The sequence below is a fragment of the Carettochelys insculpta genome, chromosome 5 (genome assembly GCF_033958435.1).
Source record: "Carettochelys insculpta isolate YL-2023 chromosome 5, ASM3395843v1, whole genome shotgun sequence".
Classification (NCBI taxonomy): Eukaryota; Metazoa; Chordata; order Testudines; family Carettochelyidae; genus Carettochelys; species Carettochelys insculpta.
The window spans coordinates 128,466,518-128,479,399 of record NC_134141.1 but is presented as its reverse complement, the minus strand read 5'-3'; the positions used below and the strand labels follow the sequence as shown (position 1 = coordinate 128,479,399).

The following is a 12,882-nucleotide window of genomic DNA, read 5'->3' as shown; positions in this document are numbered from 1 at the left end:
CCATCCCTTTCAGTAGCTGGTCCACCAGACGCTGGAAGGTAGCGGGTGCCCCCTTGAGGCCGAAGGGCAGGACCAGGAACTCGTAGAGCCCCACAGGAGTGATGAAAGCCGACTTCAGCCGGGCATCTTGGTCTAATGGCACTTGCCAGTACCCCTTGGTGAGGTCTATGGTGGTGAGATAACGGGCTCCCCCCAGCTTGTCTAAAAGGTCATCAGGCCTGGGCATGGGGTAGGCGTCCGAGACAGTGATGGCGTTAAGCTTGCGATAGTCCACACAAAACCGAACAGACCCATCTTTTTTAGGGACTAACACCACGGGAGAGGCCCAGGGGCTGGACGAGGGTTGGATCACCCCCAGAGCCAGCATGTCTTCAACCTCCCGCTCTATGTCCTGAGCCGTCCTCCCTGTGGCTCTGAATGGCACACACTTGACAGGGGCGTGGGTGCCTGTCTCTATTCGGTGGACAGCCAGGTCAGTGCGTCCGGGTCTGTCAGAGAACAGCTGTTGGTGCGAATGCAGCACCTCCTTGATCTCCGTCTGCTGGGCAGGGGTCAGCTGGTCTGAGAGGGGAATAGACTCCAGCAAGGAGCCGGCTCCAGTCCTTGTGAGTAAATCCACCAAGGGATCATCCCCCTGCCCCTCCCAGTGTCTGCACACGGCCAGCACCAAATTCTGCCTGTCCCAGTAAGGTTTCATCATGTTCACATGATAGACCCGGTGGCTGTGGGCCCGGTTCGACAGTTCCACCACATAATTCACGTCATTTAGCTGTTTGACGACCTTGAAGGGCCCATCCCAGGCCGCTTGCAGCTTGTTCCGCCGCACAGGTATAAGGACCATCACTTGATCCCCGGTGGCATAGGCTCGGGCCCTGGCGTTACGGTCATACCAGACCTTTTGCTTCCTTTGGGCCATGGAGAGGTTCTCCCTGGCCAGGCCCATGAGCTCGGTGAGTTTTTCCCGGAAGGTCAGTACATACTGTACCACTGACTCCCCTTCAGGAGAGGCCGTCCCCTCCCACTCTTCTCTGAGCAAGTCCAGGGGTCCCCGTACCCTCCTTCCATACAGCAGCTCAAACGGGGAGAACCCCGTGGATTCCTGGGGCACCTCCCTGTATGCAAACAGCAGGTGGGGTAAGTACTTGTCCCAGTCATGGGGGTATTGATTCATGAAGGTTCTCAGCATCTGCTTCAGAGTCCCATTGAACCTCTCCACCAGCCCATTGGTCTGCGGGTGGTAGGCTGTGGCCCAGGTGTGCCGGACCCCACACTTGTCCCACAAGCTTTGCAGTAGGGCCGACATGAAGTTGGACCCCTGATCTGTGAGGACCTCCTTGGGGAACCCCACTCTGCTGAAAATGGACAGCAGTGCATCTGCCACGGTGTCAGCGTCGATAGAGGTCAAGGCCACTGCTTCTGGGTATCGCGTGGCAAAATCTACCACTACCAAAATATATTTCTTCCCCGAACGCGTTGCCTTGCTGAAGGGGCCCACTATGTCTATAGCCACTTTCTGGAAAGGCTCCTCTATGATGGGCAGTGGCCTCAAGGCAGCTTTCCCCTTGTCCCGGCTCTTCCCCACCCTCTGGCAGGGATCGCAGGACAGGCAATACAGACGGACAGCTGCAAAGATCCCTGGCCAGAAAAAGTTCTGTAACAACCTTCTCCTGGTGCGGTGGATCCCCTGGTGTCCTGCGAGCGGGACATCATGGGCTAGGTACAGCAGCCTGCGCCGGTACTTTTGGGGAACCACCAGTTGCCTCTGGACCTTCCATGGCTCCGCTTTGCGTCTGGGAGCCCATTCCCGGTACAGGAATCCCTTTTCCCACAGGAATCTCTCCCTGCAGCCCTCCCCCAGCTGTGGAGCTGGGCTGAGACTGGCCAGTTCCCTCAGCTTCTGCAAGGAGGGGTCTCTCTGCTGCTCTGCCTGGAATTCTTCCGCTCGGGCAGGGGCGGATGCTACTTCCCCATCTCTGCCTGGCTCCAGCACCCCTGGCCTGTGAGATCTGGTTTTTGGGGGCCTCCTTTCTCTCAGGGTTGGCCCCTGTGGCTTTGGCTGGGCCTGTACCCCTGAATCTGGGGAGCGCACCCCTCGTTTTCTTTGGCTACGGGTCAGGACCAGGGCACGAGGGCGTTCACCTTGCCAGTTCTCCAGGTCAGCCCCCATCAGTACATCTGCCAGCAAATGGCTGTGCACGCCCACTTCCTTGGGGCCTTCCTTCTTCCCCCATTTCAGGTGCACCCTCGCCATGGGCACCTTGAAAGGGGTCCCATCAATTCCTGTTATCGTCAGGTGGGAATCGGGTATCATGCAGCCCGGTGCCACCACCCCGGGTCGGGCCAGCGTCACGTCAGCGCCTGTGTCCCAGAACCCCGTGACCTTTTTCCCGTCTACCTCGAGGGGTTTGAGACACTTGCTCCACAGAGGCATTGCCGCCCCCACTCTGTAAACTGGCCTCTGAGCATTTGGTCCCCCTGAGGAGCTGGTCTGTGGGGCGGATTCGGCCCAATCCAAGTGCCCATTGTCAGCACCACCCACCTTGGCCGCCAGCCCCTCTGACTTCTGGGACCCCACCCAGTTGACTCCATGACTCCCCGGCCTGCTCAACCTGTCTGGGAGCCTGGGGCACTGGGCTGCTCTATGCCCCTTTCGCCCACAGCGGTAACAGCCTGGGTCTTGTTGTGTCCCTCGGGCCGGCTGCTCTGTCCGGGCTCTGTTTGGCTCTCTGGGGGGTGGGTGGCTGGCCCCTCTTTCCTGGGCTTGCCCAAGAGGTGGTCCCCTCTGTCGTACAGTTAGGGACCGGTCTCTCTGAGATTCTCGGTTTCTCCAGGACTCCCTCTCCCTCCGGGACTCCCTCTCTCTCCGAGACTCCCTCTCTTTGTGGGGCTCACTTTCAAACCTGGCCCGGCTGTTTGTGAAGTCATCTGCCAGTTTCCCTGCATCATGTGAGTCCCCTGGCTTCCGGTCCACGAGCCACACCCTCAGGTCAGGTGCGCACATCTCGTAGAATCGCTCCACGACCGCCAGCTCGATCAGGTCCTCTACGGACTGGACTCCCATTCCGAATGCCCACTTCTGGTAGTATTGCTTCAGGCGGGCGGTTGTATCTACGTGGGTTTCCTCTGGCCTCTTCTGCGCCTCCTGGAACTTCTTCTTGTACATCTCCGGAGTCAGCCCGAACTTATGCAGCAGGGCCTGTTTGAACCGTTCATAGTCCCCAGGCTGCAGCCCCACCAGCTGGCTGAGCACCGCTGCGCCCTTCCGGCCCAGCAAGGGGGTGAGGTGCCGGAGCCGCTCATCTGGGGGAACCTCATGCAACTCACAGGCTCGCTCGAAGGCGGTGAGGAACTCATCCATGTCCCCTGTGTCCTGACACTGGGCCAGCACACGCGTCTCCAAGTGACTGGCCACCCCGAGCCGTCTGGCCCTCTCCCCGCTTACCGCAGCTGGGGCCTCTTGGCGTCTCGTCTCTGCCATGGTTCGCTCATGCTCCCGCTCTCGCTCTCTCTCCTCACGCTCTCGTTCTTTCTCCTTCCGTTCTCGTTCTTTCTCCTCCCGCTGTGTCTCTTGTAGCTGGCGCTCGTGCTCACGCTCTCTTTCCCGTTCCTGGCGCTCACGCTCTCTTTCCCGTTCCTGGTGCTCCAGTTCCTTTAATCTCACCTCGAGCTCCAGCCGTCGCAGCTCTGCGGCGGGGGACTCTGCCCGCGATGGACCACTGCTAGCTGAGCGCGACCTGGTGGGCACCGCGTCTGTCTGACGGCGTCGAGCCCCTGCTCCTGTCGGAGAATCCGAAATGCTTCCCGAGGCTGACTGGCCACTTTCTGCTGGGACAGGCTCTGCCCCCCCGGATCGGTCATTCTCTTCCAGCTGTGCAATCAGCTGGGCCTTGGTCGCCTTCCCCACGGTCAGGCCCCTCTCTCTGCACAGCCCTGCTAGCTCTGCCTTCAGGAGTCGGGTATAATCCATCTCCCCGCTATCTCCCGGGGTATCCACTCACCAGCAGCAGCTGCAGGAATGGCTCTGTTCCCCCTCTGACTCCTGTGAGACTCCTTCCTTCTCTGGTGCTCAGTCAGCCACTGCTGGGAGCTCATCCGTGGGTGCAGTGCATCCCACTTCTGACACCAGTGTGATGGGGTTCAGGGGTCCCCCTGCACTGCACCCCGCCCGCTGGCAGGAGAGACTCTCACTCAGCAGGTACAACAGCAGGTTTATTAGGCAACAAATGTCCAGTTTCTCACAGAAGCAACAGCATAGCAGCCAGAGACAGTCCTTCCAACCTGTCCTGGGGAGAGGACCCCAAGGGGTGCCCCTCTGGGGTGTAGCTTTCCCCCTCCTCAGCCTGGCTGCCTTCCAGCTCTCCCTTCTCCTCGCCTCTAACTGCCGCCCCCGATTCAAAACCCAGCTCAGCTCCTCCCTGCTCTTTGTTCAGGCAGAGGTGTTATCTGCCAGTTGTAGCCCCAGGGTCATCCTTAGCCACTGGGAGCTGCTGCTTGCCTCAGACATCCAGCCTGACTCACACATGCACCCCCCCCACTCCATCACAGCTCCTTTCCTCCTTGAGCTGTGGCAGGCCACTTGGTTCAGAGCTCCAGGCAGTCCAGGGTTCCCTGCCCCGATCCGGGCTCACCTCTGCAGGATTCTCCTTAACCCTCAGCTCTGCCACTGCACATCCACGCTGCCTTGTCCAGCTCCTTTAATCTCGATTCGGTTTCCAGGTGCTGCCACTTCACAGCGGAGTTGCTCAGTGTGGTTGCAGGCTCTCAGGCTGATGCCCTCTGCACCCCACGATTCCTGGAAGAATCCCTTCAGTGTGCCAGGCTCCTTGCGGGTCACAAGCTGCCCAGGGTTAGGCCGTAGGCCCCTCCGCCCTCTGGGACCGACTCCAACAGACTCCCAGCGGAACCCCTTCTTCAGTGTGACACCCGCTCTCAGGGACCATGAGCACCCTCTCTTGGGACGAACTCATTCAGCGTCAGCCTCCTCAGGGGTCACTTGTTCCTGGGGGTTGGGCTCTTGGCCCCTCCACCTTCTGGGACCGACTCCAACAGATTCCCAGGAGTAACCCCTGCTCGTGTGTGACACCCCCTCTCTATGACCACGACCGCAGTTGCTTGGGTTCGGCCGCAGGCCCCTCCGCCCTGGGGACCTGCACCTCACTGCCCGTCAGCACACCTGGGTCTCGCAGGCCCCCTTCTTCCTCCTGGGCCCCCAGTCACTTACTGCTGGATGCTCCATCCTCGGGGTGCAGGACATCCCACTTCTGACACCAGTGTGATGGGGTTCTGGGGTCCCCCAAGCTCTGCACCCCATCTGCAGGCAGGAGTGACTCTCACTCAGCAGGAGAACAGCAGGTTTATTAGCCAGCAGGACACAGCATTGTACAGAGGAGTCAGTACAGCAGGCGGAGACAGCCAGTTCAATCCATGCTGGGGAGAGGAGGCCCCGAGGGGCCCCCCTGGAGCTGGGGCCTGGCCCCCTCCTTGGTCTCGCTCTCTCCCAGCCCAGACTAACTGCTTCCCAACTCCCAATTCCAGTTCAAACCCCTCAGGCTCCACCTCCTCCTTTGTCTCCAGTACAAAGCTGTTACCTGGTCGTCAAGGTTACCCTCAGCAGGAGACGCACACCCCCTGTGAGCCACACACACACACACAGGTATCCCCCACTCCATCACAATACTATACTTAGATTTCCAGAAAGCCTTTGACACAGTCCCTCAGCAAAGGCTCTTGTGTAAATTAGGTTGGCATGAGGTAAGAGGGAAGATGCTTTCATGGACTGAGAACTGGTTAAAAGACAGAAAGCAGAGGGTAGGGATAAATGGTAAATTTTCTGAGTGGAGAATGGCAACGAGTGGAGTTCCCAAAGAGTCAGTCCTTGGACCAATCCTACTCAAGTGATTCATAAATGATCTCGAGAAAGGGATAAGTAGTGAGGTGGTAACGTTTGCAGACGATACTAAACTGTTCAAAATCGTCCAGACAAAAGCAGACTGTGAAGAACTTCGGAAAGATCTCACCAAACTGAGTGATTGAGCAACAAAACGGCAAATGAAATGTAATGTGGATAAGTGTAAAGTAATGCACATCGGAAAAATAACCCCAAGTATATGTACAATGAGATCGGGGCTAATTTAGCTACGACTAATCAGGAAAGAGATCTTGGGGTTAGCCTGGATAGTTCTCTGAAAACATCCACACAGTGCGCAGCGGCAGTCAAAAAAGCAAACAGGATGTTAGGAATTATTTTAAAAGGGATAGAAAATAAGACACAGAATATTTTACTGCCCCTTTATAAAACGATGGTACGGCCACATCTTGAGTACTGTGTGCAGATGTGGTCTCCTCACCTCACACAAGATATTTTGGCATTAGAAAAGGTTCCGAAAAGGGCAACTAAAACGATTCGGGGTTTGGAACGGGTCCCATGTCAGGAGAGGTTAAAGAGGCTGGGACTTTTCAGTTTAGAAAAGACGAGACGGAGGGGATAGGATGGAGGTGAATGAAATCCTGAGCCGTGTGGAGAGGGTGGGCAAAGAGAAGTTATTTACTTGTTCCCATAACTGGAGGACGCCCAGTGCAATTAATGGGCAGCAGGATTAAAACTAATAACAGAAAGTTCTTTCTCACGCAGCGCACACTCAGCCTGTGGAACTGCTCGCCAGAGGAGGCTGTTGAAGGCCAGGACTGTAAGAGAGTTGGAAGAAGAGCTGGATACATTCATGGTCCATCACTGGCTGTTAGCCAGGGGTAGGAATGGTGTCCCTGGCCTCTGATTGTCAGAGGCAGGAGATGGACGGCAGGAGACAAGTCACTTGATCATTGTCTTTGGGCCACCCCCTCTGGGCACCTGGCACCGGCCACTGTCGGCAGACGGATGCTGGGCTGGATGGACCTTTGGTCTGACCCAGTGATGGCCGTTCTTATGTTCTTATGATATTTCAGCAGTTTCAATGAGCTGGATGAACCTGAGACCCAGCAGCTGCCTCCTGCGCCCCTCCCCCCTTACAGAATGTCACGCTCCCCAAGGGGGCTCACCCCTGTTCAGAGAGCCACCAAGCAGCCCTGTGGGGAGCAGGAGCTGCGCCAAATGCCCCGCAACTGCTCTCCCGGCAGACTAGAGCTGTGCTGGCCGAGGGCACCAGAGCGGGGGTCGGAAAGCTCCTCACCTTCCCTCTTGGGGTGAGCAGAGTCCTCTGAGCCACGCTCGTCCTGAGCCCAGCCCAGTGCAGCCAGCAGCAGGAGCGAGAGCCCCAGCCTGGCGCAGCTCATCCTCCGAGAAGTGCTGGGGCGGCGGGACGGCTCCACGTCCCCTCTGCAGAGCCTCCTCCGGCTGCCAGGGCAGCTGTGAGCGCGCCGGGCAGCGAGCTGAGCGGTGTCTGCTGAGAGCGGGCAGGCGCGGGAGGGGCAGTGACTCACCCAGGGCCTGGCACCTCCTCCAGGGGCTGCAGGCAAAGTCTGCTGGGCAGCTGCAGGGGGAGAACCGGGCTGCACTGCGAGTGTGCAAAGGGGCCGGACCTTCTGGGAGCCCCACAACCACAGCTTCTCCCCCCAGCAATGGGGCCTGATGCTCTGGCAGCCCCACAACCACAGCTCCTCCCCCCAGTAATGGGGCCTGACCCTCTGGGAGCTCCACAACCACAGCTCCTCCCCCCAGCAGTGGGGCTTGATCCTCTGGCAGCCCCACAACCACAGCTCCTCCCCCCAGTAATGGGGCCTGACCCTCTGGGAGCTCCACAACCACAGCTTCTCCCCCCAGCAATGGGGCCTGACCCTCTGGGAGCCCCACAACCACAGCTTCTCCCCCCAGCAATGGGGCCTGACCCTCTGGGAGCCCCACAACCACAGCTCCTCCCCCCAGCAATGGGGCCTGACCCTCTGGGAGCCCCACAACCACAGCTCCTCTCCCCAGCAATGGGGCATGACCCTCTGGGAGCCCCACAACCACAGCTTCTCCCCCCAGCAATGGGGCCTGACCCTCTGGGAGCCCCACAACCACAGCTTCTCCCCCCAGCAATGGGGCCTGACCCTCTGGCAGCCCCACAACCACAGCTTCTCCCCCCAGCAATGGGGCCTGACCCTCTGGGAGCCCCACAACCACAGCTTTTCCCCCCAGCAATGGGGCCTGACCCTCTGGCAGCCCCACAACCACAGCTCCTCCCCCCAGCAATGGGGCCTGACCCTCTGGGAGCCCCACAACCACAGCTCCTCCCCCCAGCAATGGGGCCTGACCCTCTGGGAGCCCCACAACCACAGCTCCTCTCCCCAGCAATGGGGCCTGACCCTCTGGGAGCCCCACAACCACAGCTCCCCCACCCAGCAATGGGGCCTGACCCTCTGGGAGCCCCACAACCACAGCTCCTCTCCCCAGCAATGGGGCCTGACCCTCTGGGAGCCCCACAACCACAGCTCCTCCCCCCAGCAATGGGGCCTGACCGTCTGGGAGCCCCACAACCACAGCTCCTCCCCCCAGCAATGGGGCCTGACCGTCTGGGAGCCCCACAACCACAGCTCCCCCCCCCAGCAATGGGGCCTGACCCTCTGGGAGCCCCACAACCACAGCTCCCCCCCCCAGCAATGGGGCCTGACCCTCTGGGAGCTCCACAACCACAGCTCCTCCCTCCAGCAATGGGGCCTGACCCTCTGGGAGCCCCACAACCACAGCTCCTCCCCCCAGCAATGGGGCCTGACCCTCTGGGAGCCCCACAACCACAGCTCCTCCCCCCAGCAATGGGGCCTGACCCTCTGGGAGCTCCACAACCACAGCTCCTCCCCCCAGCAATGGGGCCTGACCCTCTGGCAGCCCCACAACCACAGCTCCCCCCCCCAGCAATGGGGCCTGACCCTCTGGGAGCTCCACAACCACAGCTCCTCCCCCCCAGCAATGGGGCCTGACCCTCTGGCAGCCCCACAACCACAGCTCCTCCCCCCAGCAATGGGGCCTGACCCTCTGGGAGCCCCACAACCACAGCTCCTCCCCCCAGCAATGGGGCCTGACCCTCTGGGAGCCCCACAACCACAGCTTCTCCCCCCAGCAATGGGGCCTGATCCTCTGGCAGCCCCACAACCACAGCTCCTCCCCCCAGTAATGGGGCCTGACCCTCTGGGAGCTCCACAACCACAGCTCCTCCCCCCAGCAGTGGGGCCTGATCCTCTGGCAGCCCCACAACCACAGCTCCTCTCCCCAGCAATGGGGCCTGACCCTCTGGGAGCCCCACAACCACAGCTTCTCCCCCCAGCAATGGGGCCTGACCCTCTGGGAGCCCCACAACCACAGCTTCTCCCCCCAGCAATGGGGCCTGACCCTCTGGGAGCCCCACAACCACAGCTCCTCCCCCCAGCAATGGGGCCTGACCCTCTGGGAGCCCCACAACCACAGCTCCTCTCCCCAGCAATGGGGCCTGACCCTCTGGGAGCCCCACAACCACAGCTTCTCCCCCCAGCAATGGGGCCTGACCCTCTGGGAGCCCCACAACCACAGCTTCTCCCCCCAGCAATGGGGCCTGACCCTCTGGCAGCCCCACAAACACAGCTCCCCCCCCCCAGCAATGGGGCCTGACCCTCTGGGAGCCCCACAACCACAGCTTCTCCCCCCAGCAATGGGGCCTGATCCTCTGGCAGCCCCACAACCACAGCTCCTCCCCCCAGCAATGGGGCCTGACCCTCTGGGAGCTCCACAACCACAGCTCCTCTCCCCAGCAATGGGACCTGACCCTCTGGGAGCCCCACAACCACAGCTCCTCTCCCCAGCAATGGGTCCTGACCCTCTGGGAGCCCCACAACCACAGCTCCCCCCCCCAGCAATGGGGCCTGACCCTCTGGGAGCCCCACAACCACAGCTCCTCTCCCCAGCAATGGGGCCTGACCCTCTGGGAGCCCCACAACCACAGCTCCTCCCCCCAGCAATGGGGCCTGACCGTCTGGGAGCCCCACAACCACAGCTCCTCCCCCCAGCAATGGGGCCTGACCCTCTGGCAGCCCCACAACCACAGCTCCTCCCCCCAGCAATGGGGCCTGACCCTCTGGGAGCTCCACAACCACAGCTCCTCCCCACAACAATGGAGCTGGGGCCTGACCCTCTGGGAGCCCCACAACCACAGCTCCTCCCCCCAGCAATGGGGCCTGACCCTCTGGCAGCCCCACAACCACAGCTCCTCCCCCCAGCAATGGGGCCTGACCCTCTGGGAGCTCCACAGCCACAGCTCTTCCCCACAACAATGGAGCTGGGGCCTGACCCTCTGGGAGCCCCACAACCACAGCTCCTCCCCCCAGCAATGGGGCCTGACCCTCTGGCAGCCCCACAACCACAGCTCCTCCCCCCAGCAATGGGGCCTGACCCTCTGGCAGCCCCACAACCACAGCTCCTCCCCCCAGCAATGGGGCCTGACCCTCTGGTAGCCCCACAACCACAGCTCCTCCCCCCAGCAATGGGGCCTGACCCTCTGGGAGCTCCACAATCACAGCTCTTCCCCACAACAATGGAGCTGGGGCCTGACCCTCTGGCAGCCCCACAACCACAGCTCCTCCCCCCAGCAATGGGGCCTGACCCTCTGGTAGCCCCACAACCACAGCTCCTCCCCCCAGCAATGGGACCTGACCCTCTGGGAGCCTCACAACCACAGCTTCTCCCCCCAGCAATGGGGCCTGATCCTCTGGCAACCCCACAACCACAGCTCCTCTCCCCAGCAATGGGGCCTGACCCTCTGGGAGCCCCACAACCACAGCTCCCCCCCCCAGCAATGGGGCCTGACCCTCTGGCAGCCCCACAACCACAGCTCCTCCCCCCAGCAATGGGGCCTGACCCTCTGGCAGCCCCACAACCACAGCTCCTCCCCCCAGCAATGGGACCTGACCCTCTGGGAGCCTCACAACCACAGCTTCTCCCCCCAGCAATGGGGCCTGATCCTCTGGCAACCCCACAACCACAGCTCCTCTCCCCAGCAATGGGGCCTGACCCTCTGGGAGCCCCACAACCACAGCTCCCCCCCCCAGCAATGGGGCCTGACCCTCTGGGAGCCCCACAACCACAGCTCCCCCCCCCAGCAATGGGGCCTGACCCTCTGGGAGCTCCACAACCACAGCTCCTCCCTCCAGCAATGGGGCCTGACCCTCTGGGAGCCCCACAACCACAGCTCCTCCCCCCAGCAATGGGGCCTGACCCTCTGGGAGCCCCACAACCACAGCTCCCCCCCCCAGCAATGGGGCCTGACCCTCTGGGAGCTCCACAACCACAGCTCCTCCCCCCAGCAATGGGGCCTGACCCTCTGGCAGCCCCACAACCACAGCTCCCCCCCCCAGCAATGGGGCCTGACCCTCTGGGAGCTCCACAACCACAGCTCCTCCCCCCCAGCAATGGGGCCTGACCCTCTGGCAGCCCCACAACCACAGCTCCTCCCCCCAGCAATGGGGCCTGACCCTCTGGGAGCCCCACAACCACAGCTCCTCCCCCCAGCAATGGGGCCTGACCCTCTGGGAGCCCCACAACCACAGCTCCCCCCCCCAGCAATGGGGCCTGACCCTCTGGGAGCCCCACAACCACAGCTTCTCCCCCCAGCAATGGGGCCTGATCCTCTGGCAGCCCCACAACCACAGCTCCTCCCCCCAGTAATGGGGCCTGACCCTCTGGGAGCTCCACAACCACAGCTCCTCCCCCCAGCAGTGGGGCCTGATCCTCTGGCAGCCCCACAACCACAGCTCCTCTCCTCAGCAATGGGGCCTGACCCTTTGGGAGCCGCACAACCACAGCTTCTCCCCCCAGCAATGGGGCCTGACCCTCTGGGAGCCCCACAACCACAGCTTCTCCCCCCAGCAATGGGGCCTGACCCTCTGGGAGCCCCACAACCACAGCTCCTCCCCCCAGCAATGGGGCCTGACCCTCTGGGAGCCCCACAACCACAGCTCCTCTCCCCAGCAATGGGGCCTGACCCTCTGGGAGCCCCACAACCACAGCTTCTCCCCCCAGCAATGGGGCCTGACCCTCTGGGAGCCCCACAACCACAGCTTCTCCCCCCAGCAATGGGGCCTGACCCTCTGGCAGCCCCACAACCACAGCTCCTCCCCACAACAATGGAGCTGGGGACAGACCCTCAATGAGCCCCACAACCACAGCTTCTCCCCCCAGCAATGGGGCCTGACCCTCTGGCAGCCCCACAACCACAGCTCCTACCCCAGCAATGGGGCCTGACCCTCTGGCAGCCCCACAACCACAGCTCATCCCCCCAGCAATGGGGCCTGACCCTCTGAGAGCCCCACAACCACAGCTCATCCCCCCAGCAATGGGGCCTTACCCTCTGGCAGCCCCACAGCCGCAGCTCCTCTCCCCAGCAATGGGGCCTGACCCTCTGGGAGCCCCACAACCACAGCTTCTCCCCCCAGCAATGGGGCCTGATCCTCTGGCAGCCCCACAACCACAGCTCCTCCCCCCAGTAATGGGGCCTGACCCTCTGGGAGCTCCACAACCACAGCTCCTCCCCCCAGCAGTGGGGCCTGATCCTCTGGCAGCCCCACAACCACAGCTCCTCTCCTCAGCAATGGGGCCTGACCCTCTGGGAGCCGCACAACCACAGCTTCTCCCCCCAGCAATGGGGCCTGACCCTCTGGGAGCCCCACAACCACAGCTTCTCCCCCCAGCAATGGGGCCTGACCCTCTGGGAGCCCCACAACCACAGCTCCTCCCCCCAGCAATGGGGCCTGACCCTCTGGGAGCCCCACAACCACAGCTCCTCTCCCCAGCAATGGGGCCTGACCCTCTGGGAGCCCCACAACCACAGCTTCTCCCCCCAGCAATGGGGCCTGACCCTCTGGGAGCCCCACAACCACAGCTTCTCCCCCCAGCAATGGGGCCTGACCCTCTGGCAGCCCCACAACCACAGCTCCTCCCCACAA

At 61.9% G+C, this 12,882-nt stretch overlaps 1 protein-coding gene across 1 annotated transcript in view; it reads right to left on the bottom strand.

The window, feature by feature from the left end:
• Positions 1 to 7,458, bottom strand: part of LOC142013279 (carbonic anhydrase 9-like) — a 45,856-nt gene extending 38,398 nt beyond the window's left edge. The window contains exon 1 of the mRNA XM_074994450.1: positions 7,167 to 7,458. Coding sequence (XP_074850551.1) covers positions 7,167 to 7,269 — 103 coding nt within the window. The 5' untranslated portion in view covers positions 7,270 to 7,458. The remainder of the gene's footprint in view (positions 1 to 7,166) is intronic.
• Between the last annotated feature and the right edge of the window lie 5,424 nt (positions 7,459 to 12,882).